The 26303-nt window shown below is 39.1% G+C and overlaps 2 protein-coding genes across 5 annotated transcripts in view; both read right to left on the bottom strand.

Annotated features, from left to right (window-relative positions):
* QSER1 (glutamine and serine rich 1) overlaps positions 1–2232 on the bottom strand; it is a 53144-nt gene extending 50912 nt beyond the window's left edge. For 2 of the 3 annotated variants that reach the window (XM_026664795.2, XM_026664794.2), the window contains exon 1: positions 1554–1686. In XM_026664795.2, the coding sequence (XP_026520580.2) occupies positions 1554–1681 (128 nt within the window). In that variant the 5' untranslated portion in view covers positions 1682–1686. Of the gene's footprint in view, positions 1–1553; positions 1687–2164 lie in introns of those variants that run through there. The other variant, XM_087951037.1, reaches the window with a different exon arrangement.
* Positions 1–23763, bottom strand: PRRG4 (proline rich and Gla domain 4). 2 transcript variants are annotated; one of them, XM_087951038.1, is made up of 7 exons: positions 23509–23763; positions 22942–23100; positions 22212–22324; positions 16996–17159; positions 15777–15825; positions 10862–10994; positions 1–4832 (listed from the first exon to the last, which is right to left on the bottom strand). In XM_087951038.1, the coding sequence occupies exons 3-7, from the start codon at positions 22312–22314 to the stop codon at positions 4610–4612; spliced, it is 672 nt and encodes a 223-aa protein (XP_087807164.1). In that variant the 5' UTR covers positions 22315–22324; positions 22942–23100; positions 23509–23763; the 3' UTR covers positions 1–4609. The 2 variants fall into 2 exon arrangements, with proteins under 2 accessions (XP_087807164.1, XP_026520581.1); XM_026664796.2 differs by lacking the exon at positions 22942–23100 and having other exon boundaries at positions 23509–23760.
* Between the last annotated feature and the right edge of the window lie 2540 nt (positions 23764–26303).

Genomic DNA, 26303 nt, shown 5'->3' on the forward strand with positions numbered 1-26303 from the left:
TTTTGCTACATTTTGTTAAGTTAAACTACAAAACAAGTCTTCTCAGAAGTGACATAGCTGCAGAACAGGAAGAAAGAATATACAGAGCATACAAGCCATCAGAGAATAACTGAAGAAACCAAAGCTAATTTAATTTTTGCTCACCTACAGGCTTAAAGATTTATTGTATTTTTGTTGTTATTTTATACTCACTGCACACATTAAAGCCCAAATAAATGACAAGTTCCTTATAAATCACTGGTAAACATGTGTAACATCTCTTAAGAAACAACACAGATTGTTCTTTAAACATGTTATTACATCTATATTAAAATTAATTTCATAGTTTTAATTTTTTTTTACTTCATGTCTCCAATATGAGAAAGCCAATTGCTATTCTATCTGATAAAATATCCTTGGAAAGTATCCCATCAAGTATTCTTTGTGTTTGTGTCCTAGCCCTGGGAGGCGAATATTCTTAAGCAAGTTTCAGCATGAATCAATTTTTTAAAGTGTAGGCTTCAGAACCTCTACCTATAAAGAAGGAGGGAAAAGTACAAACTGGCAAAATAAGACTGAAAACGTATTGGGAATCAGTAACGGTGAACTCAAACCAGTCTCTGGTGGTTTCAGATGAAATCCCCCCAAATTAGCAATCCCCATCCCTGGCTACCACCTTATAGCCTAGCAAAATTCTATTTTCAAAGGGAAGGCCCATCTTACCCTTGTTTTATATGCTCTAAATCTTCAGTTAATCAACGGAGCCACACCTTTCTTAAAGACTTCTTTAAGGGGCTGTTCTCCATTACTACGCTGTATTAATACATTGAAGGGGGGTGTACTTAGGTTTCCCTGTTTTTCCCAGAGACCTCAAAAATACCTTCCCTAGGCAACGCAGGAAGTAAACATGAACTCTTGAACCTGAACGGCCTGCCCCACAAGCACCTTGGAAGCAAGAGGAGGAGGAGGCCAAGAGCTTTCCCTCATCCCTCTGCATTTGCAGTGGCGAGGACACCCTGGAAATGGGAGGAGGGGAAAAGGGGACTTCTGTCAGGCTGAACTCTTTCCCCGGGTGGGCGTGGGGAGGGGGGGGAGACCGCACGCTTTTCCAGACCGAAAGAGCGTGTGTGTGATGGTGGGGAAGAGTGGAAAAGCGGGTCTCGGGGTTCCACGGCAGCCACGAATTTCCAGCGTCTTTCCTCGGTCGCACCACGCAACGCCTCCTGCTTTGTCCCTAAAACTCCCTCCACGCGCAGGTCTATCTTGCTACGCCCCTCTAAAATCCTCGCTTGAGCTCCGAGCAAATGGGGACCCCGTGAGCGCTCCCCTACTGGCGGCCCCAACCCCGGAGACGCGCCCTCTCTATTCTCCCGGAGACCTCTCTTCTCTGTCCCACGCCACGCCACGCCACGCCACGGATCAAGGAAACCGCCCAGCCTGGGAGGAGGCGAAAGCGCCGCGAGCAGGTCCCGCGGGCGCGCGAGGGACGGCAGGCCTCGTCTCAATCCCCGGCCTTTCCTGACGCACCGCACCGCACCCCACCCCCGGGCTGGCGAGGCAGAGACCCTCCTTACCTGGGCTTGAGGCTGCTGACGCCCCGTTCATAGGCCCAGACGGTAGCGGGTTGCGAAGACGTTGCAGCGGCGGCCGAACTCAATGGATCAGGGTAGCTAGGGGCTGGTGGGTAGTTCCTGTCCATCATACGAGTGGGAAAGGAGGGGACGCCGGGCTGCGCTCGGGGCCTGGCGCGTAAAGGAGCGGCCAGCCGGGGCGGAGTGGGGGGGGGGGTGTCGGCTGAACGGACCGAGTAGAGTGGGACAACTCCCCCTTCCCGCTCGCAGGAGGAGGGCAGCTGTGGCGGCGGCCACCCCCCCACCCGGTCCTCCCCTCAATTTCCGCTGCGAGAGGCGGGAGAGCGGCTTGGAGCCTGGAGAGCTGCGGCGCGCTGCGGCCAAGTTGGCAGCGAGGGCTGCGAACTGCCTTGCCGAAGACCCATGTCGGGCTGTGGCTTTCCCAGGCTGCCCCTCCCACCCTGCTGCAATTGACTGAGGCCCGATCGGCTTCAGGACACGAGAAACGACGCTCGCCGCCGCTGCTCTTCCTGCTGTGGCCGGTATGCTGGAATTGCAGCCCGAGAAAAGAAGAGGGCGCCGAGCGGGAACGCGAAGGGATTGCTCCGACTCACTTTGTTCCCGCGCTGGCGAAATGAAGCGGCGGCGGCAAGAATGCCTTCTCTATTCCCGCGGTTTCCATCTCTGCAACGCCTGTATATGAAAAACTTTGCTGGGATTTGTAGATGGTTGCTTTACGCCTCCGCGTGTTATAAAACGTTGTTCTAACAAAAGGCTAACAAAATAACGCGTGAAATGGTTTCGGGATCAGGTAGCTTGTCTGCTTAAAACGACACATTTTCAATTTTTGCCTATTTATGCGTGCTTTAAATTTAACATTGAATGTCTTAAATTTCTTGCATCTACCCACTAGAAATGTGATTTGAATTCTTGGTGTCTTCTTTATTAGGTATATCTGTACATGATAGAAAATACAGGCAAAGTAGTTTCCCCAAGGTAGTGGGGACACTTGCTGAAAGTTCAAAAGAAAGGTGTGGAAAATTTTCTTTACATATATATTTACTATTTCAGAATACATGAAGTAAAATACCTGAACAATGGAACTTTATAAATTGTGTTTTAAATTGCTTCCAATGTTTGTAAGTTAGAATCCTCTCCCTATCTGCTGAATGAACATTTTTTGTATTTGTTTGAGAATTATAAGTAGTAACAAGATAATGTAAAAATGAATGCTGAAAAAAATAAGATGCATCGTTTTAGCACAGAAGTACTACTACTGACTTCCAACTTTTGTGCTGGTGCCTAGAGAGCAGCTGGGGATAGTAGGAAATGCAGTTAAAAGAAGTTTGAGATTAACAGCTGAGGGAAGTTTGTAGTACTTACTCTGGCACACAGGGACCTACTTTCAAATACAGACGTTTGAATTTGGAAGTTTTATTCATTTGAAAAGGAAGACACAGACTTTTCTCATTCAGCAGATAGGGAGAGGATTACAACATTGCCATTATGAATTGTGCAGAGGAAATAGATTAAACTATCTTGTGTTTCATTATTTTGACAAAGGTGGACAACAGTGTCAAACTTTCTTTAGAATTCTTTCATGTGGGCTGAAAATTGAAGACACTTTTCTGTCATTCTTAGGTAAGAAGCAAAAATAGTTGTCACAATCACCTTTGGAAAATTTAAAGAACCAGGTTGGGAACAGATTGCTATGGGAATCTAGTTGCTAATACTGGCTAATACTGCCTTGAAATAAGTATAGCTTTATTTTTAAAAAACCTTTCCCCTCTGAAAATCCAGATGCACTTTTGTTTGCTGTGACCCACTTCACCTTGCAACCATATTGCCCTTCAAATAAATAATGAGTAGTAATTGCATGTCTTTGTGAGCTCCTCGTGAAAGTCTGTTTTAACATCTAAACTGATCTTTGACTTAAAGCAAGGCAAGTTTTTCAGATATCAGACATTTTCAGATTCACTATTTAATTGGCATTAACAAAGAAACTAGAACTAGGTACAAATATTTTATTTATAAAAAAACGTATTGATAACACCCATATGGATATATTCTTCCTAGTATAAGAAACATAAAATATTCAATTAGATAACTGAAATTTTAATGTGTTAACATTTTTATCATAGGAGAGCCAGTTTGGTGTAGTGATTAAGGCATTGGGCTAGAAACTTAAGTTCTTATCCTGCCCTAGGCACAAAGGTGAAATAGGGATAGGGCTACTAACTTTCTCTTAGCCCTAGAAAGGCAGCATTGGAAAAGTATTTCTGCCAACATTATTGCCAACATACTCTAGGGCTGTGATGGCGGACCTATGGCACGCGGAGCCATTTCTGCCGGCACATGAGCCGTCGCCCGGAACAGATCCACTGCGCATGTGCGCTCCCTCCACCAGCCAGCTGATTGTCTGGTATCTGCTGCACATGCGTAGGGGAAGACGTGTGCATGTGCAGAGGTGCGGTGGGAGGTCACACATGCGCAGAGGCGTACAGTACGCATGTGGGAGGTCACGTGTGCATGCGTAGGGGACAGAGGCAGGGGGGTCAGTGTGAGCATTGCATTATGTGTGCAGGCACGAGTGAGCACTTTTGGCGCGTAACGACAAAAAGGTGAGCCATCACTGCTGTAGAGACTAGACCAAGTAGCCACTAGGAGTTAAAAACTGACCCAAACACATTTTTATGGGAAAAATTCAAAAGAAAAATATGCTAGAAAACCAATGTAATTTTTAGAATTGGAAATAAAACTCTTCAGTTATAAGAAACAGGAAAAACTGCACATCAGTTTACTCAATGGCTCAAAATGCATAGGAGCTAAGATGAGTATAGATTTTCACACGCAAATGGAAATATCACAATATGAGTCTTTCAGAATTATCAGAACATTGGAGAAATGGGTTCCTTGTTTACCTGTCACCCTTTAGTCCATCATAGACAGGCATCTTCAGAGATTCTTTTCACTGTCTTAGAATGCTATACTATAGCACTTCAGCTGCGCATCGTTTATTAAGACTAATTCTCAACAGTTTCATAGATCATGTTTGTTCATTAAGGACCCGGAAGAGAGAGAGACTTTTTGAATACTTTGAGCTTTCCTGAATGTCCAGGATATGGTGGGGGTGGAGAATCATAATTTTCTCTTAATGCCATTGCTTGATCATAGGTTGGCAATCCTATCTGTCCTATAGTACAAGGAGGGACAGGATTTAAAGAAACCTCTTCTTGTCTTTGGAAGACGATGGAAGAATTATTGCTCCTGCAGCCTCTGCACCTAGAATTTAAAAAAAAACATCTTTGATGAATAAGGATAATCAAAAGTCAAGCTAATTAATCAATTGAAACTGCTAACAATATTTTCAGCTTCCTAGTTTAGAAGTTAGTTAATACAACCTTACTAAACATCTTCCAGGATGGGAATTTTGAAAACATTAATCCCAATACATCTAAAAGAAGTCACATTGAGAAAGGTAATTGTCTACTTTTAGAAAGGTAAAGGTTTTTTTCTTAAAAAACTCCAGCTTCCCAATATTTCCCTTTGTATATTCATTCTTTAGATTCTGTGATACACCATGGAATCATAATTTGAAAGAGATTCATAATTTTTTTTGAGAGAGAGATAGGAAGTATCCTTCCTATGAAATCAGAGTCACAAATATAGTGAATCAATACTCTGAAAAAATGTCTTGGATCAGGCAACCCTCTACTTCCCTTAATGTCTTCTGATGGAAAAAAACAAAGTTAATCCGTGATTTGTTAAATTGCAACAATGGTAACCTCTGAATACAAATCTGAGCACAAACCAAGGGAAAAATGCTTATGAATACTTATTCCAAGAAAAGCAAGCCCAAATTCCTGATTGATGTGTAATACTAAACAAAAAGCATGGATGATATCACCAGATTTGTTAGCCTTGCCAAATAGCAGCAGAAGCAAATGAACCAGGAAATGTCTCATTTTCAGATAAGCCACAATTATAATCCTAGTTTGGTTATGGATACTATGAACCAAAAGTTTGTTAAAATTTCATGTTTCATTCTAACATAAAAATTCATGTTAGTGGTTTCTATGTACTTTTAATAGTTAGCAAGATTTCCAAGAGGCTTCTGGAACAGAAAACACAGAAGCAAGTAGACATTAATCTCCAAGTCAAGGCCATTTTTGCTGTTAAATGGTCAAGTTCCATAAATTATTTATAAATCCATCAGAGGTTTTAATGGCAGTAGGATTTTATGATAAAAATTAACTATTCTGGGCATTTGGAGTGTACTGTTAAGTTTTTTGAAACAATTTTATATTGAATATGGGACAATGGAATGTTTTTATTGAAATGGGTTTGTAAAAGATCCCTGTTCATAATTATTGTCTTTAATTACCATTACCATTAAATGAAAATAAAATTTTCAAAAACATGATTTTGTTTCCAGGTTCATGCAACCTAAAGACCTGTGGTTTATTTTCTGCCAGAGCTTAAGGCATCCAAAAATGGGGATTGCCTTCATTTTAATCCCAGAAGAATCCTTCTGAAGTAGGTTAAATTGAAAATGACTTGTCCAAAGTCATTCAGTAAAACTTTTGAACATGGACAACTTGAACATAGTTTGAAAACAGATTCACAAAGCTAATTTAAGAGCATCACCATTTAAGAGCATCACCTTCTCATAAGTACACACCTTTCTAGCATTTTCCCACAAATTCAGGGTCCGCTTTGTCATAAGTACACACTATACTGCTCTAATGTCTAAACTCAATTTTCAGAAGCTTTCAAATATTTCTATTTCAGGTTTATTTCATATTTTGTTTTCTTTTGATCAACAAAAACTATCTGCTTTCACTGATTATTTCTCCTTTCTGGTGGTTAGGGTATGGTTACAATGCAGTGACTTATCAAGTAGCTTACATGTGGGAGATGAGAATAACAAATCTGATAATTGACAAAATAGTCCAGAAACTTATTGAGAAATATAACACTGAAGGATCCAATCTGGGTCAGTCACCGGGACCAGAGGTGACTGATCCAGATTATCCTGGGAGACATATATTTGCCATCATTCGTGAAATATAACACTGCTTGTAGGTAATACAGGATAATTATATATATACTCACATATTCTTGGGTTAATGGGAAAAAAGACATTGCATTTGAAAATAAAATAATGCTAATAGGAAATTTATTGTATTTTATACATTTATACATTAGCTCAAAGTAGAGATTAAGTTGAATTAAACATTAATTTCACTATCTTTTCACATGACATTTTTAACTCAAAGTTCTGAAGAAATGATATCTTGTTACAACAATGTGAATCTTTCTAGGGGAAATAACAAAATCAGCTGGAATTTAGGACAAAACACAGACAATTAAATAGTTACACTCTATTTCTACTTGCACGTGATGCAAATATGATGTTTAACATATCCTTACAAATAACTATTGGGTACTTATTTATTCTATGCATAATGAACAGAAAGGATAAGCATGAAAACAAAGTAGTTATACAGAAAACATTTTTTAAAATAGACATTTCAAAATGACGCAGGCTAATGGATATGGGCAACGAGTTATTGTCATATCTCTTTTCAGACCACAAGATCACATAGTATTTGGAGACAGAAATTGTCGTCTGCTATTTTAAGAAGCCAAATTACAATTATAAAAGAAGTAAATTTCTGCCATCATTACTGGTGATTCTTAAAAGGATAAAGTGAAATGCTACTTTTATAAAAAGAATTAAGATCTATTATCAAAGACTACTGAAGGCTGCTGAAGTTATTACTCGGAATTCACAATTACAGAGAATTGTGAGATGTGCATATCTTGCACACCTTGTAACAATTTGAAAAGGTAATCTTACACAGAAGCTGAGAAGAGAGTTTTATTTATACTGCATGTCATGATTTTTAGAGCTTGCTATGGTTGATTCAAAGGATTAATTACAAACAAATAACATTCAAGTATTCCTTTTTATTGAAAATATTATTGGTGAACAGTCATGCTATGTTGTTGCTCAATAACCACTCATCCAATTTTTAAGAAGCTGTATCATACCTTCATAGGCTATCAAGTTAAAACTATTTGCAAGGATTAAAGCTCTCTTCCACAATATTTTGTTACCAAAGAACATGTTAAGGGATGACTTCAGCAATTAATCATAAATACAACTTGTTTGAAGTACATTCTAAAACTATCAATATTCTAGGAATAATCCTATTCTAGATATGCTTTACAAACCAATCACACTAAGGATAAGCGTTCTCACTTCTTTGGAAGACAACTGATGTGACAAGATGTATACTGTAATGCATGTGTTATTAAAAAAATGATACACCATTTTATTTTCAGCTTTGGAACACCAGCTCCCTTACTGCCAGAAAATATGAATTGTTAATTTTCGCTACTCACATTACAATATTCAAATAAACATCTATACAAATATAGAAGTTTTAATATATTATTTAATCTTTACAAAAATATCACATAATTTCAAGATTTCTGAAAAGCATTATGACTCAGAAATAGATTTTATGAATACATAAGAAAAAGTCACAGATTAAGACCTGCCACATCGAGCTAGGGCTAAAAATAATCCAAAAAGAAACCCTGGAGAATTGTAGAGTTGAATTACATTGAATTACATAAACCAACATTTGGACTAAGTATAATACCATTTTCTAACTTCCTTTTTATTATCCATATTAATCCTATCCTTCAATTCCTAATTATTAATGGACCACAAGTTCTCTTAAATACTTAAATCTTATTTGTGAGGGGGTGCTCTGAGCTTTGTTATTTGCTTGCAGACATTTCATTACTCAAAATAGGTAACATCATCAATGCTAGTAAGAGTGGGGTTTGCTCTCAGTGTATATTCTAATGCAGGGGTCCCCAACCACCGGGCCGCGGACCGGTACCGGGCCGTGGAGCACTCTGTACCGGGCCGCAAATAAAAAAAATAAAAAAAATGGCGGCTTTCTTCGCCTTCGGTGAATGCTGCTGGGATCAGGGATCAAGGACACAAATGAAAGAAGGGGAGGGAGGAAGCAACCAAAGCCTGTCCTGCTCTCCAGCTCAGCGGCTTCGGTTTCCTCCCGCCTCGTTCCTCTCTCAGTCGCTCTCTCGCTCCTCCACCAGCCCAGGAAGAAACTGCTTCAAAGGAGCCGGCAGGGTGGCTTTTCCTGTCGGTGCAGCTTCCCCGAAGCGCCCGTTCACCCCCACCCCGCCCACCCACGCGCGGTTCAATCCAGTGCTCCGTTCTGCCTGCCTGCCTGCCTTCGTTTCTGGTTGTTTGGGAGCAGCTTCGGCTGATAAAAAGAGGCGAATAGTTATTATTCTCAGCTGAAGCTGCTCCCAAACAACCAGAAACGAAGGCAGGCAGGCAGGCAGAACGGAGCACTGGATTGAACCGCGGGCGGGCAGGGTGGGGGTGAACGGGCGCTTCGGAGGAGGTGCGGCGACAGGAAAAGCCACCACCCCCGGCTTCTTTGAAGCAGTTTCTTCCTGGGCTGGATGTTAGAGGTCCATCGTAGCTCTGAATGATCCCTAAACAAGGACTACAGGAGCTTCCTAGGGAAAACACACTGACTAAATGCTCATTCAATTCCTGTTTTTACCAAACAGAGATAAGAGAACATCTGCATGAAATTTTGTAGCTACACAGCTGGGCAAGACCTAGAACTAGAGAGACTGCAGTCAGGTGTCTTTAATGCTAGTTGTAGGGTAAACAAAAAGTTTTGGGAATGGAAAATAGAATCTCTCCACCCCCCTCCCCCGGTCCTTGAAAAACTGGTCCCTGGTACAAAAAAGGTTGGGGACCACTGTTTTAATGGATTGCCCTGTCAAGTGTTGGTGGAAGTGGCCTTGGAGATTCTTTGGTTTGATTGTTTACTGTTGACTTGTTAGCAGTCCCTTCATTGGGGTATTGTTTTCTTGATTGTTAGTCTGATGTTAATCTTGGAGTTAATCTATACTCAATCTAGGGGCTGATTGCAGGTGGGGAGGTGTTTTGGTCTTTTTGTTCCCCTTTTTGGTTTGCTGATTGTCTCTTTTGCATAGTATATAAATATTATTTACGTCTATACCTTAGCATTTTGAATATGTTTTGGTCTAGGATAGTCAGTTTCCCAATTGAAACTATGGTTAAGCCTGTTCATGTGTTGTGAAATTAAAGAGTTTTCATCATGTCTTCTGACTGCTACTTGGTATTCATGGATGCGTTCTGCCAGTCTTCTGCCTGTTTGGCATACATAGTGGCTGTTGCAATCATTAGACTGTATGTTGTAGATCAGGGCCCGGGCGGCGAGTCCCGTGTGGTTGCGGGCGCCTTTGTGGTGCTTGAGCTTTCCGGTGAGCTCACCGAGCTTAAAAAGCGCTTCTTGAGCTTTTCCGGTAGAAGCCATTTCTACCCAAGCTCACCCTTTTTGATGGCTCGTGAGGTCACCGGCACTTTCATCAAAGATGGCGGCGCCCGCGTGCCGCCAGGGCGGCCGGGCCGAAAGGGGTCTGTTATAGATGACTCCTGTTTTTTTCTTCTACAAATTTAATATGTATACATTTCATCTCCATATATTCAAAGTCATTTATGAAGACGTGGGCCATGAGTACAGCACCAGGATATCAATATTTCTCTCCAGGAAGACAAAGAATCATTTAAGGGGCATTCTTTGGGTGTACTTCTTCAGATAGTTGCAAATGGTTCAGATCCTATTACTGTCTACTCTAGGGGTGTTAAACTTGTGGCATCACATGACATATTGTGACATTTTCCCCCTTTGCTAAACCGGGGGGGGGGTGGGGGTGGACAGCATATGACGTATCCAGCCTGCGGGTCATGAGTTTGACACCCCTGGTCCAGTCCATATTTATCTGCCCAGTATCCTAACAATATGATATACTACACCCACAACATTCTTTTCATCTACCAAACTAGTCACTTTGTCATTAAAAAAACCTAAGACGAATTTAACTTGCTCCTGACAAATTCATGCAGACTCCAGGTAACAGTAGCATTCTTGGCATCATGGTGTTGACAATCTGTTCTATTATAGATTGCTCATCAGAGACATTAAACTAGCTGTAATTTCCCGGGTCAATCATTTTCACCTTTTTGAATATTGTAACTATATTTGTTCTTCAAACCTCTGTCAGCTCACCAATTCTCCAAAAGTTATCAGGTACATACAGCATAAATCTATGCAGGATATAACTGGCAAATGTAAACATAAATACAAATTATGTCCTAATATGTTTAATGCTGTTATCAACACTGAAAATAATATTGGTAACTATAACGTTTATTTTCTTACCCTGGTAATCTTGGTTTGCATTTTCTTTGGCACAGATAATAAATAAGCAATCCAAGTATAACCAATAGCACTCCAATTATAATCAGTCCAGTCAAAAGTCCTATAACGTCAATCTTTTCTGCTCCTTTGCCATCTGCACATAAAGAAAAAAGACTGTATTCAACCCTCACAGTATTTTCTGATCTACCCTAAGTTACACTTTAATCCAATATTGCCAGAAAATGTGATCACAGTATGCCAATAAATATAGGGAATAAATTCCTTATTTCCGAGATTTATAAAAGTAATATACCCATTATACATCTTTTGAAGTACAATTATAGGTCTTAAATGCTAATGAACTAGGTGACAAGTAACAGTCAGAGGTGACTTCTGTATGAGAAACTCTCAAAACTTGCTGAAACCCAACAACTTATTCATGGAGGTAATGTGACTAGTTTTAACAGGCTTTGTGGGGGCGGGGGGTGGGTTGCCTTATTTTTCCTGTATGCTTCCATTTCTAGTAAACTTTCTAGTGACTTTGTATGACAATTTTCTGGCCTTTAGACAGGAAGATCCAAAAATCCCTTCTATGGATATAAGTAGAACTCTCTGAGTCCCAAGCAAATCTCTTAGCTTTTTTTCCATTGTGAAAATGCTTGGTTATGAGGTTTCTCTCCTCAAGCTGTAGCAATTGAAAATAGACAGGAGAAAGGAAAGAGGAAAATAAAACATGTCCAATAAAGTACCTTAACCTTTAACTCAGTCAACACAAAATATTCCTTCTTTGCTCCAGCTGAAGACAATTGCCTTCCTTGAAGAATATCTAAAAACTCCCCAATTGGATAGATTAGGACAGGGGTGCTTAAATCTGGCCCATGGGGCTGGCCTGGAAATATGAAAGGAACGACCAGAATGCCTCTGGCAGCTAAAACAGGCCGCGTGTGCCCCACCATCTCATTTTCACCCTCCATGGCCTCCTGCAGCACTCTACTGGCCCAAAACAGGCCGAAAATGGGTTGAAAAATGGGCCAAAATGGCCTCAAAAACAGGCCAAAAAAAGTCAAAAAGCAGGCCCAAAACAGCTGAAAAACTGGCCCAAAACAGCACAAAAAAGTTCCTAAACAGGCTGAAAACCAGGTCTAAAACAGGCCGAAAATGGGCTAGGAAACAGGCCCAAAACAGCCCCAAAACCAGGCTGATAACAGCCAAAAAAAACCAACCAGCCTGAAAACGGGCCACCCTAATATCTTTAGATAGATTTTTACTCCAAAAGTATTTTATTAAAATAAATTTCATTTAAATAAAAAAATCCGAAAAATGTTGGAAATGTCATCAGACACCCGGCTCATATTACCATATGTGGTGGACTTGTGCGGATGCTAAAAAATACTGGACTAAAATCCACATGTGGTTGGAAAAAATGACAAAAAAACATATAGACTTGAAACCAGAGATATTTTTATTGGGAATTTTGCCTGAAATATATAGTAAAGACTTGAAATACCTGATTGTAAATGTATTAACAGAGGCTAGGGTTGTATTTGCTAAAAACTGGAAAAATGAGAAAATACCATCACAGGAGGAAATCATTAATAAAATATTGGAATGTGCTGAAATGAGTAGATTGACATTTGAAATTAGAGAACAAGAGGATAAACAATTTTATAAAATTTGGGATATATTCGGACTTCCGGTTTGAAAGGGTTCGGCGACAGAAAGAAATCCGTGATCGTGCACGGTTTCTGTCTGGGTTCGCCGCTGGAGCGCCCCGAGCCGGCTGGTTTCGGGGCTAAGCCACCCCGTAGAGGTGATGAAGAGGGGGGAGACCGCCAGCAGGGTCGAGGAGAGCCGCATCTCTCCTCCTCAGCTGGCCATTACTCCCTTTCCTGAAGGCGGTTGCAGTGGTGGTCAGAAATGGCCACCACAAAGAAGAACTCGACCGGAAAAGAATGTGCAGGAGGAAGATAAGAAGTGAAAGTTTTGGCTGACCGGGTTAAATTGTAAAAGCAACAACCAAGGTACCCTGGAATTTAAACTTACAAAAAAGTAACATCGCTCCCAAAGAAGAGTCGGAAGCAGCAAAGGAAAGTGAAAAGGGAAAGGTTTGGCTTTTTTTTCCTTCTCTCTCCTTCCCTATACTGACAACTAAGAGACTTAAATAAGAAATCGGAAAAATCCGCTTTGACATCAATAGGCAATTAAGCTGAAAATAAAACAAAATGCCAAAGGGATAATAAAGATTTCTGGACATTAAAAAAATTCTTTTTCATAAGCAGGAAGGGAGAGAAAAAGAATAAGGGCAGGATCTGGAAGCGGAAGGAGACTGCCTGGAATTAAAAAGAATCTAAGTAAAACTTCAACAAGACTTCTAAAAGATACATTTTAACTGAAACTTTGCAACTAAATAGTAACCCCAGGAAGAGAAAGTGAAAAAAAAAAGCAAAAAAGAAACAGCTTGCGTGTATTTGGATTATTTGGTGATCTTTGGATTCTTGGTTATTATATTTGAATGACTAAAATCAATCGGGTGGTTGTTTAAAAATTTATACAATGGCACCACTTCTGGATGAATTGAAAATGGAACTTAAAAAGTACAAAGAAGATGCACAAGAAGGGAAGGGTTCTTTTGGCTTCGTTTTTCAATTCTTAGAAATGGAGATTTGGAACTATGAGAAACAACAAGAAAAGACTTCAGAACAAGAAGACTGGGACAAAGAAGAAGCCATCTTTAATGAACAAGTAATTCTATGTGGGGAAGAAAAAGGAAAGGGGGGAAAGAGAATGGAGAATTTAAGACTTAAAAAAACAACCAAAGAAAAGAAAAATAATTCGAAAAATAAGTATAATACTGGAAAGCAACAGAAAAGGGGAATATAGAAGAGAGAAATAGAGGTAGAGAGACAAGGGGGTAAAAAGGGGAGAGGGAAGAGGGAAAGGAAAAGAAGTTACAAAGGACCGGAGCAAGATATAGAGAAACAGGACCTATTTAGAGATAATGGGTGAAAATCTAACTGAAAAAGGGATTCTGTAAAGGTACATAAGATTGTATTGTTATATTAGTAATAGAAATAACTTTAGAAAATTGGAAACAACGTATGATTAAAATGAGGGATAAAATAGTTAGTGTAATTTAGTGAAATCTTTGTGAATAAAATAAGTGAAATAAAATAAATGAGAAAATTGAATTAGGAAGGAACGGGAACATTTTAATTAGTTAATGTTTTATAAAATATAAGTGAGGAAGGGGGGGAATTAACTATGGAAAGCTTATAATTGTTCCCATAGAAGTATGATATTTAATTGAAAAGTAATGTTAAAGATCTTAAGACTTTAATGAATATTAATATTAATGATAGAATTGAATTGGAATGGAATGTTGTTTTAATTATATACATTTATAATTTTTTTCTTTTTTTAAGAATACAGTGTGTATTTTAAGAATGTACCAAGCAGAATCCGAATGGAAGTTATGTATTATATTGAATGTTACAACTTTAGGGAAAAGATATAAAGGCGTCATACTCCAATCAGTAACTACAGGAGAAATTTTGTTTAATGAGAAAAGATAATAGATAATTGAAACAGGACAGACAAAAAAATATAAATACAATGATTTGAATTGAGATGAGATAATTAAAATAAAATTGAGAAAATTAAAAGAGGGGAGAAGCTATGCAGAAAATGTAAAATAGTAATAAGATATGGAATAGAATATAAAAATGAGCATGAACCTGAATTTGTGTCTGTACAAAGAAATGTAACCCGGGATTACGCTACTTTCAAAAAAGATGTTTTATTTGTATTTTTTTTCTCTTTGTGAAAACTCAAATAAAATTTACAAAAAAAAAAAATTGGGATCTATTCTATCAATGGTTAGACAATAAAATACAGTAATGAAATATGTAGACTCTTAGAAAATAATAAATATATAAAGATGTACTTCTTTCTTATTATATCTACAAAATGATTTTAGGATAGATTTGGGATGATAATATGAACTATTATAAAACAAACTAAGTAAATTATGATTATCTTGTAAAACATGAATGATTAAAAGTATAGTCAAATGATTGATTAATAATGATACTAAGGTATTTAATTTTTGATTGAAAATACGAGATTATATGCAATGTAATTGTAGCTGAAGACTACGAAATGGAAGCACAAAACAATTTGTAAACCAACCAGCACACTGTATGTACACATATGGAAGATGGCTTGATGTTTTTATGTTTTATGTTTTTATGTTTGTTTTTAAAAACCAATAAAAATTTATATTAAAAAAATCCGATTTAAATTTTAAAAAATCCATTTTTTAAAAGGATTGATTTTTATCCACCCTGTTTTATATTAATGCCCTTCAAATTTGCACCAGTAACAGGAAAGATCTGGGAAGGAGATTCAGGTGGGGAACACTACAAACTGTTGTAGAAGCAGACATTTTTCTATCGTGATATTGGGATATTGCTTAAAATTTCCATACATTAATCAACAGATAATTGAGAACTTAATGAAGTATATAACTTGCATGATCACAACATACGACAGATCAGATAATGGCAGGAAATGAAATATCTGGGTTAACAAAACCTTGTCCTATGCATTACTAGTTTGAGAGAATAGTTTTTCATATTATAAAATACATCTAAAAGAGAAAATGCCTAATAAGCATAATACTGTGAATACCCATTTCTAATATAAATGTAATCATTTTTGCTGAAATGGTGGTGTCAACAATTCCTTTATTCTGCTGTTTATCAGAAGAACCACAATAACTTTCTTATTGAAGATAAATACACTGATTACAGCTTGGATCCCTTGTCTGCCATATCCACTGAAAAAACAGCTGTAATACATCACAGACCGAAAATTAAATCAAAATACTATATGTCAAAATAATTTTAATACATCACTAGTGTTGTTTTTGTCTTACCTGTTTTTGAGCCAGGACTTCTAAGAGTATATTCATACCAAAAAGACATCTAAGAAAACAAAAACAAACATGCTTAGATTATGTCTATACGAGCCTGACCAAGTTTGGCTATATATAGTACTTGCTTTCAAATGTTAAAATCAATACTCCAGTAATTTATTTAGAATAACTTATAATGCGCTGGTTAAATCTCAACATATTGACTGTTTTGAATTTGAAATTTTAATTGTCTTTGATACTGGGGAAGAGGAAGACAGGAGAGATGTGATTTTATATTTTAAATTATTTTGAGTTACTTTAGAAACAAATTGAAATAGTTGGATCATGACAATTATTGAAACGTTCTCAGAATGAGACACATTAGTTGCACTGAATGATGTTTCTCAAAGTGACAGCTCTGTTTATTTGATTGACATTCTGTCTTTATACTTGAGTAAATATTCAAACACCATTGCAGTGATCCAGCATCCAGCGTACCGTAATCTGATGCTGGAAAAAGGAAACTATTTCCACAAGAAACACATCTTTTCCTAGAAAAAGTACTGCATAGAATATGATTGCATGAACATCGCTGCCATTAACTGGATAGCGTTTAAGATTTTTTCACATCATCCACATACAATTTTTACAAATCATATCCTAAGTGTCTTCATACATTTGCAGTATAAGTTGAGATCCATACTTTTCTAGATAAATATAAAAATAAATAAATATCCACATACCCACTACACATTTCAAATCCTTTTCTCTGCAAGACATTGACTTGTAAATGAAATGGTCTTGTCACTGCTAAAGTGATCACACAAAGTTTGAATAGGCAGTTTTCTTAGTCCCAAGAAAAATAAAGTAGGTATTCCTATTTCACTTGTGTTTGGATTTACAGTATAAGGGACATTCAAGTGTATATTTGATAGCAGCTTTCTAAATGGGATAGTTTCCATCCCTGCGTGACAGAACTTAGAATAACTTTGTCACTTTGAATGTACATTAATCGGCATAGATTAAAATGAACTTTCATTGCATACAACTCTCAAAGGATCAGTTCAAACAACTGAAGAACAAGATGACCAGGGCTAACTTAGAAGCCTTCACTGTTAGGGTATATATATAAAAAAGTTAACAGCTGCTCCTATGCAGAGTATGCTGTTGACTTGTCAGCAACAATCAAAAGGCATGCACATGTCAAATGTTCAATAGAATTGGTAAGTTAAATAATTACTGTCTTTTTTGAATCTCGAAAAATTTCCCTTGCTTCCTCAATATTGCATTGCTCTTCATAGCATTCCCTTTCAAGATCTCCTTGGGTTATTAGTTCAAAATCAAATCGGTTGTATAGAAGATGTCGTCCAATGAATAAATTGGCTTTCTCTGCAAGGATGAATACTAAAATATAATTAAAATAATGTTAATATCTCAAAATGCCAAGGATTTGTTAAAATATTTAACACCTCCCTAATTTATTTCTTATATGTAATTCTTTGTAAGCTCATTCTTTAATTACTGCTACATTGAGAAAGTCAAGATACCACTCAATGAATGTTTTTAATCACACTATATATTTTTAATCTATGATGTTTCCCAAGTCACACCAGGAAACCGTGTGGTCCTTGTGATTTAAATTATACACAGAACTCACTTTTTAGCTTGTCATTTATTATTACTGAACTCTGTGAATTAAAGTATCTTTTACTTAAATACTGCAAGGTATGACAATACCATACAATGATTTAAAAGAAAAACCTGCAATTTCAAAAGATGCAAGACATAATTTTCTCTCCAAACAAAACGATAGAAACAGAAGAGCTGATAAGCACAGTATTATTTAATAGCCTCGTTTTAAAGTTATCTCCATTTTTATATAAAATGCAAAAGATGGGAAAAGCTTTGTTTGGCAGCATTATTTTATTGTTGCCTTGACTTTTTCTTATATTTTAACATACATTAGTGGAATTCCCAAGGAAAAGATACACATACATTAACTTGTTACTATTAGGGCAAAAAGCTAATTGTTTGGAATCTCTATTTCATAGCACTGAAAGGAAATTTTACATAGGAAAGCTTATGCATTGCAGAGGGCTACAGCTATTTTAATAAACTGCACATAGAGATTTTCTGTTATTTAGGAAAATGTAACTATTTCCCATAATCAAGGAATAGAGTTCTGTAAGACTGCACAACTGGAATATATGGACATGGTATGCTAGATCTTACAGATCTGCTAATTTACAACTGCAAAAGGTCAACTTAACCAAAACTAAGAGAATATTGGAGTTATAATCAAAACATTCAGATAGTATGGATATGACTGTTCCTTAGCATGTCTTGTTTAATCTTATTGAAACTCATTACTTTTACATTTCCTTTAATTTTGCAGTCACTTAGGAGTAAAAATTGAAGGCAAGTGTGGAATGTGTCTCATGTAATTAGAGGTCTCAAAGCTGAGTTTCTGTTTCTCACTTTTTCCTTCATACAATAACTGACTGACTTGCCTGAGAGTTTAAGGGACAAGGCCACCTTGTGCTTGAGGAATGGAATCACCCCTTTACTGTAATGGTATCACCCATTCTTCCCTCAATTTCCAGTCAACAAAACTATTGAGGCAATTACTTTTTTAAGGGAGAAGAGGCAAATCTCACCAAAATCTAATGCTACAAAATATACCCATGTTCTTCCAATATCTATGTTACATTAGCATGCATCAATATAGATCTGTAACAACTTTTAGAACTGCTTCATTATTCATCTTTACCTAAGTTACTTATTAGAAAAATATTGTAAGAAGATAAACTGCAAGAATATATTAAAAAGAACCCGAACGTGCTCAAAAAGCTATCAAATTTGGTGAAACTAGAGCCTGTCAAGGCAACTTTAAAAATGTTTAGGGCTACAGTTAGCAGATTGACAAATTTCTATCATCTAGTTCAGTGGTTCCCAAACTTTTTCAGCCCACCGCCCCCTTGGTGCTACAAACTTATCTTCAGTGCCCCCAACCCAGGGGTGGGATTCAAATTTCTTAACTAGTTCTGTGGGGTGGCCTAATTTGTGGGTGTGGCTTGGTGGTCATGTGACTGGGCAGGCGTGGCCAGGTGGCCATGTGACTGGCAAACCAAATACAAGTGGTCCTCGCTTAATGGCCGGGTGCTTAGCAAGTGTTCTAATTTATGACTGACCTCCCCAGAGTTACTTGACAGGTTTTTGAGTTTTGACAGCCATGCATACACACATACACAAACTCCCTTCTAACCCTGCTGGAGCAGGTGGTTGGACTAGATATCTCATTCACTTTCTCCTCCCTCCCTTTCTTTCTTTTTTTTTCTTTCTTTCTTTCTCTTTCTTTGCATCCCTTCCTTCCATCCCCCCTCTTTCTTTGTCTATCCCTTTTCTTCCTTTCTCTCTTCCTTTTTCTTTCCCTTTTCTTTCTTGTCTCTTCTTTCTCTCTTTTTCTCTCTTTCCCTCTTTCTTTCTGTCCCTTCCTTCCATCCCCTCTTTGTCTATCCCTTTTCTTCCTTTCTCTCTCTCTCCCTTTTTCTTTACTTTCTTCTCTGTTCCTTTATCTCTCTTTCACTCTCTCTCCCCCCCCCCTTTCTTTTCTCTCTCTCCCTTCCCTAACCCATCTACCTATTTTCTGCCTAGGCAGTTGTGGCCTAATCTGTCAAAGGCCTGGGCTAATTCTGCATCACCCCATTTCCCCTTTCAGAGGTCCTGGCCCTTAATCTCCCCATTTCTTCCCCCACAACTGCTTCTTTCGTCGTCCCACGGCCATGACTTTACCTTCCTCCTGTGGCTGGCTGCCAGGGAAGGCAAGCCAGGACTGAGCCATTGTCGCTGGGCTCCCCGCCAGCCCACATCGCCCTTGTCATGAATGCCTGCAGCTGCCACATATTTTTTTCGGTGCGGCTGGACTGCACCCACACCGAAAAAAAGATACGGAGTCTGGAAGCTTTTTGCAGTGAAAATTACCGACCTCCGGCTTTGCTTGCTCCGCTTCTCCAATGCGCCACTGTGGCCGTCAGCGATTGTTGCACATGTGTGTGATGTCATGCATAAGCAATAAGGACTAACTAGGCAGGGAATGGAGGAGTGGGCAGAGAAGAGCAGGGCCAGCCAGGGGCCCGTTTTACTGGTTCTCTGAACTACTGGTTCTCTGAAATTGTTTAGGTTTTCTTTTCCATGGGGCCAAATCACAGAAAACCTAAACAATTTCCTAACACACCTAAACAGCACACACCCCAAAATCAAGTTCACCATGGAAACGGAAACAGACAAACAACTACCATTCCTAGATGTACTAATCTACAAAAAAACAGATGGCACACTAGGACACACCGTATACCTGAAGAAAACACACACTAACCGCTACCTCAACGCCCAATCCCACCACCACCCAGCACAGATAAACTCCGTGGCTAAAACACTAATTACTAGAACCAAACGCCTGGAGACAAGACACACATTAAGACTGAACTATGCACCCTGACTAAAATACTGACAGCCAACGGCTTCCACAAAAGCAAAATCACCGGCTTGATCCACAAAAACACACTGAGACATAATAGAGACCCAGAAGATGAACAGACCTATGGAACAGCTGTCCTGCCCTACATAAGAGGTACTACAGACAAAATTAGTAAGATACTACACAGACATCACATCAAGACTGCCTTCAAAACAGACAGAAAAATAGCAGCCATCCTTAGAAACCCCAAAGATAAAATTGACCTAGAAAACCAAGGCATATACGAAGTCCCCTGTGCATCATGCCCGGCCACATACATTGGACAGACCAATAGAAGAATAAGTACCCGCCTGGATGAACACAAAAATGCAGTCAAAAAGCTGGAACACACTTCCTCACTAGTCCAACACATGGAAGCCACAGGTCATAGCATCAACTTCAATGGCACCAAAACCCTAGCCACTATAGAAAACCCCAGCCACAGAATCATCAGAGAAGCCATAGAGATTGAAAAAAGACCTGAAAGCATGAATAGAAGAGATGATTCCACCAGACTGTCAATCATTTGGAAGCCTGCACTCACAAACAAAAAAATCTCCACACCACAAGCCAGGCAAACACCTGGGCACAAACAGATCCCCCCTGATACCTCCAGCTCAAACACACCCCAACCAGGCACCCAGATGAAACCAAGCTTCCTAACTAATGATAGCCGTCCATTTACCCGGAGCCAAGCTGCACTAAAGGCCTCCAATAAAGTAACACAATGTTGCCAGCCAATCAAGATACAAAAAGAGCCAAAAAACAGACAGAAAATATTAGAAACACCAATCAAGCAGAACACAGCAAACTCCAAGACCAATAAACACAGACCAAGACTCCCAACCAATCAGGATGAAGAAAAAACCATTCTGGCACAGCAATAGGCTGCACCAAATTTAAATCTGAAACCACTGTAAAAGTCTGACTCACAGATGAACACTATACAGAAGCCTGATGATGGAAGATGAGATTCTGCTGAAACGTTGCTACAACTTTAAAAGCACAACTATAATGACGTGGGAAAATACCCGAACAAAGCTGAAGGCCATACATGTAAGTACACCGCAAAACTTAAGAAAACACACACACACACACAACACACACACACACACACACACACACATATATATATATATATATATATATATATATATATATATATATATATATATATATAATGTTTTCTTAAGTTTTCGCGGGTACTTACATGTATATATATACACATACACACACACACACACACACATATACATATATATATTACACATACACACACACACACACACATATACATATATATATTACAGACCCTTCACATCCTGGACATAAACTGTTTCAATTGCTACCCTCAAAACAACGCTATAGAGCACTGCACACCAGAACAACTAGACACAAGGACAGTTTTTTCCTGAACGCCATCACTGTGCTAAACAAATTCCGTCAACACTGTCCAACTATTTACAAAGTCTGCACTACTATTACTATTAATCTTTTCATCATTCCTTATCACCCATCCCCTCCCACTTGTGACTGTATGACTGTAACTTTGTCGCTTGTATCCTTATGATTTATATTGACTTTCCTAGTATTTGATTGCTTATATGACCATTATTAAGTGTTGTACTTTATGATTCTTGACTCTTAATGTATATATCTTTTCTTTTAGGTCACTGATAGCATTTGCACCAAGACAAATTTCTTGTGTGTACAATCACACTTGGCCAATAAAGAATTCAATTCAATTCAATTCAATTCTATGTATGTATATGTATATTACACACACACACGACACTTGCACTCTGACTGAACCATTTTGAGCCACAGCATTTAAATTAGGCTACAGTAATACAATTATAATTATACCTTTTTGATTTTGTCCTTCATATTAGGAACAATTTTAATACAAAAGTTTACAACGGTTGATGTAAACAAGTTACCTTCTTCTATTGCACCCTTTGATTCCTTGATTTGTATTGAGCAGTGAGGAAATGCAGGTAAAATTATAAGCAGTTGAAATAGCAAAATGTAAAAAAATAACATAGCCTGGTGCCTGTCAAGAAAAGATTAATAAATTAGTCACTATAGACTTTAGAAAGGATTAATCTCGCTCTAAGAATATCAGACACAAGTTAGCACAAGTCAAGTACAATGAACGCTGCAATAGAAACAGGTTACAGAACTCTCACAAACTAGCCTAACCTGTATAACGATTGCGGTTTCGTAATATAAGTGGCATTAGACTTCTCCCAGAAATTACACAAGAATCAGAGGAAAGAGGAATGTAATCACTGAAGACAGGATTACATAGGCCAAGCTACCACATTTCCTTTGCATAGAATTTTGCATGGCAAAGTTGCCTGGCTCACAAAATCCCATTCACAGAGCAAGAGATCCTGAACTACATGGATGAAAGGACATATATGTAAATCAGGGGTCTTCAAACACGACAGCTTTAAGATTTATGGACTTCAACTCCCAGAATTCCTCCTCCAGTCATGCCAGGTCAGGAATCCTGGGAGCTGAAGTCCACAAGTCTTAAACTTACCAAGTTTGAAAAGCCTTGATGTAAATAGTTAATTAGCATTTAATGCTGTTAACCTCGAGACAAATTTAAACATAGCCATGTCCTGTCTGTGGATTGACTTATTTCCCCTCTTTCAATAATACCTTGGTCACAACATTCCCAGGTGCTGAAACACGCTTTCGTAAGAGACTGTGAATCGAAGGGACCACTGCTTCCCAAGGGCTCTTGGACAAGCTGCAATCACAACACGCTTTTTCGAGACTGCCTGGTGGATTCACAGATCCGACTATGTCAGAGCCACTCTGCGACAAGAAAACCAAGACTTAGCTACGTCCACTAATAACTTCTTAGCTCTCTTTCTCAAGCTAACTTTGTTTTCGGCCCAATCGTAATTCTTAATCGTCAGAAACCCGATTCGGACGGGCAGCATATACCTTGAACAAGCAGGACAAAGGAAAGTAAGCGAACGAAAACATCTTTCGGCTTAAGTCACGTTGCCCATCCGCCCTGTCCGACATGATTTAGAAGCAAAGCAAGTAATCGGGCGGGCACAGCAAAAGTCCCAGAAAGATCTTTCGCTGGAGAGACTTCATTTCGTCACTGGAGGAAATCCCACGAGGGGGTGAGAGACTCATTGATTTTCTTTTTGTTCACCTTCCCTTCCCCGAGTGGCCTTTCCGAGTGGGTAACCCCACTTTCCGCGGCCTTACCTGTTGCGTTCAATGTTCAGAGTTTAGAAGGCTCGTCTGTCCCGCGAAGGTATCTTCCTTTCCCTAATCCCGCTTTCGAAAGCTGCCTGGGATGACTGAGATCATACAATCTCACGGCTGCTGCCTTTGTAACCGCCCACCTCAATTCCGGCTGGTCTCCGGAAGGTTGGAAAGAAGGAAGGTTGCGGAAGGGAAGCGCATATTGAAACGCTTAAATCAGCTCGTAGTCAGTGTGCGGAACGAAGTTTTACCTAACGTGTTCAGAACTGTCTCGTGCGAAACAAGGCATTTTGCTGTCCTTGTTCCTCTTTTCGCCCAATGCGTTCAACTCACGCTCGTCGAAAGTTGGATTTAGGTGGCGTTGGGCTGCGATTTGATAAGACTGCGATTGCAAATAAGTTTTAAGACCCATTCAAGAGGTTCAAGTTTTAAGACCCATTCAATTGCCACTAGCTGAAATAAACTACGGTTTTATTTCTCATTCACTTTATATTGACTTGACTAGTAGTGTTGCAGCTATGGCAATTTAACTTTTAAAATTAGGATGAATTCGAGAATGTCATGCTGGTTTGAGGAACAATAAAATCTGGTCAGCATAAAATATAAACTGCTGGAATACTTCAGCCTTGTTGGACTAGTTTTTGCTCTTGTGAATGTGTTTTATGAAAAATATGAAAAAAATTGTTACATTTTCTTGATATCGCCAAATATTCTGGAATTATTTACTAGTCCTGTTGAAGATACCACCAATAATGTAAATTTATCAGAGGTGGTATTCAGCAGGTTCTGACTAGTTCTGGAGAAACTAGAACTAGCGGAAATTTTGTGTAGTTCGGAGAACCAGCAAATACCACCTCTGACTGGCCCTGCCAGTCTATTCTCTGCCTCCCGAATCCCAGCTAATCAGCTGGGTCTTGTTTTGTTGCCCTGTACAGGAGAATGGAGCTGGAAAGCAGGTTAGTGGAGTGGGGAGGGAATGGGGATTTTACAGTATCCTTCCCCTGGAGTTGGGTAGGTATGGAGATTTTATAGTATCCTTCCCCTGCCACGCCCACCAAGCTATGCCCACAGAACCAGTAGTAAAAAACTTTGAGTTCCACCACTGAAATTTATATATTTTTTATTTATTTGATTTGTCAATCGCTTACAAGATAATAGGTATAAGTATAAACATAATTATGAATACATGAAATGGATATATATAAGAAAAATTATTAGTCCAAAGACTGGAAGTGCTGTGGTCACATTGAATTATTTACATTAGCTCTGATAATATGAGCATGTGTGATCTGCATTTTGTCCTTTGACCCACTGAAAATTTAATCCACAATGTTTTTAATTTAGTTGTGATGTAAGGGTGAGTATACACACAAAACATAATGACATTTGTACCAATTATCTTTTGTGCAACTTGGTTGAATTACGCAATGCTTCTAGACTAGCTGAATCAAATGTATTATGCTTGCTTTACAATATGAACCAATCCGCCCCCCTGGTATATTTTGGGTTATGTGGCTTTTTTTTTTTTTTTTTGCACTGCCTTCCAATTTACATTGAACTGGGCTAGGATATTGTTACTTTATTTATTTATTTATTTATTTGATTTGTCAATCACTTACAAGACAATAGGTATAAGTATAAACATGAGTAACAATACAGGAAATAGGTACAAATAAATGGGGACAATAGGACAGGGATGGTAGGCAAAATTGTGTACTTATGCACACCTCTTACAGACCTCTAAGGAATGGGGTGAGGTCAGTAGTGGATAGTTTAAGGTTAAAGGACTGGGGGGTTAGAGGATGTAACAACAGAGTCAGGTAGTGCATTCCAGGCATTGACCACTCTGTTGCTGAAGTCGTATTTTCTGCAATCAAGTTTAGAGCAGTTTACATTGAGTTTGTATCTGTTGTGTGCTCTTGTATTGTTGCAGTTGAAGCTGAAGTACTCATTGACTGGTAGGACATTGTAGGAGATAATTTTGTGTACTACACTTAAGTCCAACCATAGGCGGCATAGTTCAAGATTGTCCAAGCCCAAAATTTCAAGCCTGGTGATATAGGGTATTCTGTTGCGAGGAGAGGAGTGTAGTACTCTTCTCATGAAATACTTCTGGACTCGCTCAATTGTATTAATGTCTGATATACAGTGAGGATTCCAGACAGATGAGCTGTATTTGAGTATTGGTCTAGCAAAGGTTTTGTATGCCCTAGTTAGCAATTCAATATTTCCACAGGAGAAGCTTCGTAAGATTAGATTTACAACTCTTAATGCCTTTTTGGCAATGCTGTTACAGTGAGGTCATTTAGGTCAGGGGTCCCCAGCCACTGGGCCGCAGACCGGTACCGGTCCGTGGAACATTTCCTACCGGGCCGCTGGTTTGCTGGGTGCCGCCATCTTGTTTGATGAGAAAGTGCTTCCGGGTGAGCTTTTCCGGTTGGAAAGCGGCGTTTGGGTCCTGAAGGAATCCTCGCGCCTTAGTTTCATCGAAGGGGGGGGGCTTCGAAAGAAACTAAGGCGCGAGGATTCTTTCAGCACCCAAGGCAAGGCGAGCCGAGCGACCGTCCCAAAGCCGTCCCAAAGCCGTCCCGAAGCGAAGCCCATCGACAAAGGTACAAAGGAGGAGTTGAAGGTGGCGGGGAGAAGCGGGGGACGGCTGGCTGGCCAGTCGCTCGGCTCGCCTTGCCTTGTCATGCGTGCTGATGCTGGTACCGGGCCGCGGATCATTTTGTGATGCCGGTACCGGGCCGTGGCACAAAAAAGGTTGGGGGCCACTGATTTAGGTCATTTGATAT

Source organism: Notechis scutatus, chromosome 1 (genome assembly GCF_049901735.1).
Source record: "Notechis scutatus isolate UNSWTSFEM ecotype Mainland chromosome 1, rNotScu1.2, whole genome shotgun sequence".
NCBI classification, from domain to species: Eukaryota; Metazoa; Chordata; class Lepidosauria; order Squamata; family Elapidae; genus Notechis; species Notechis scutatus.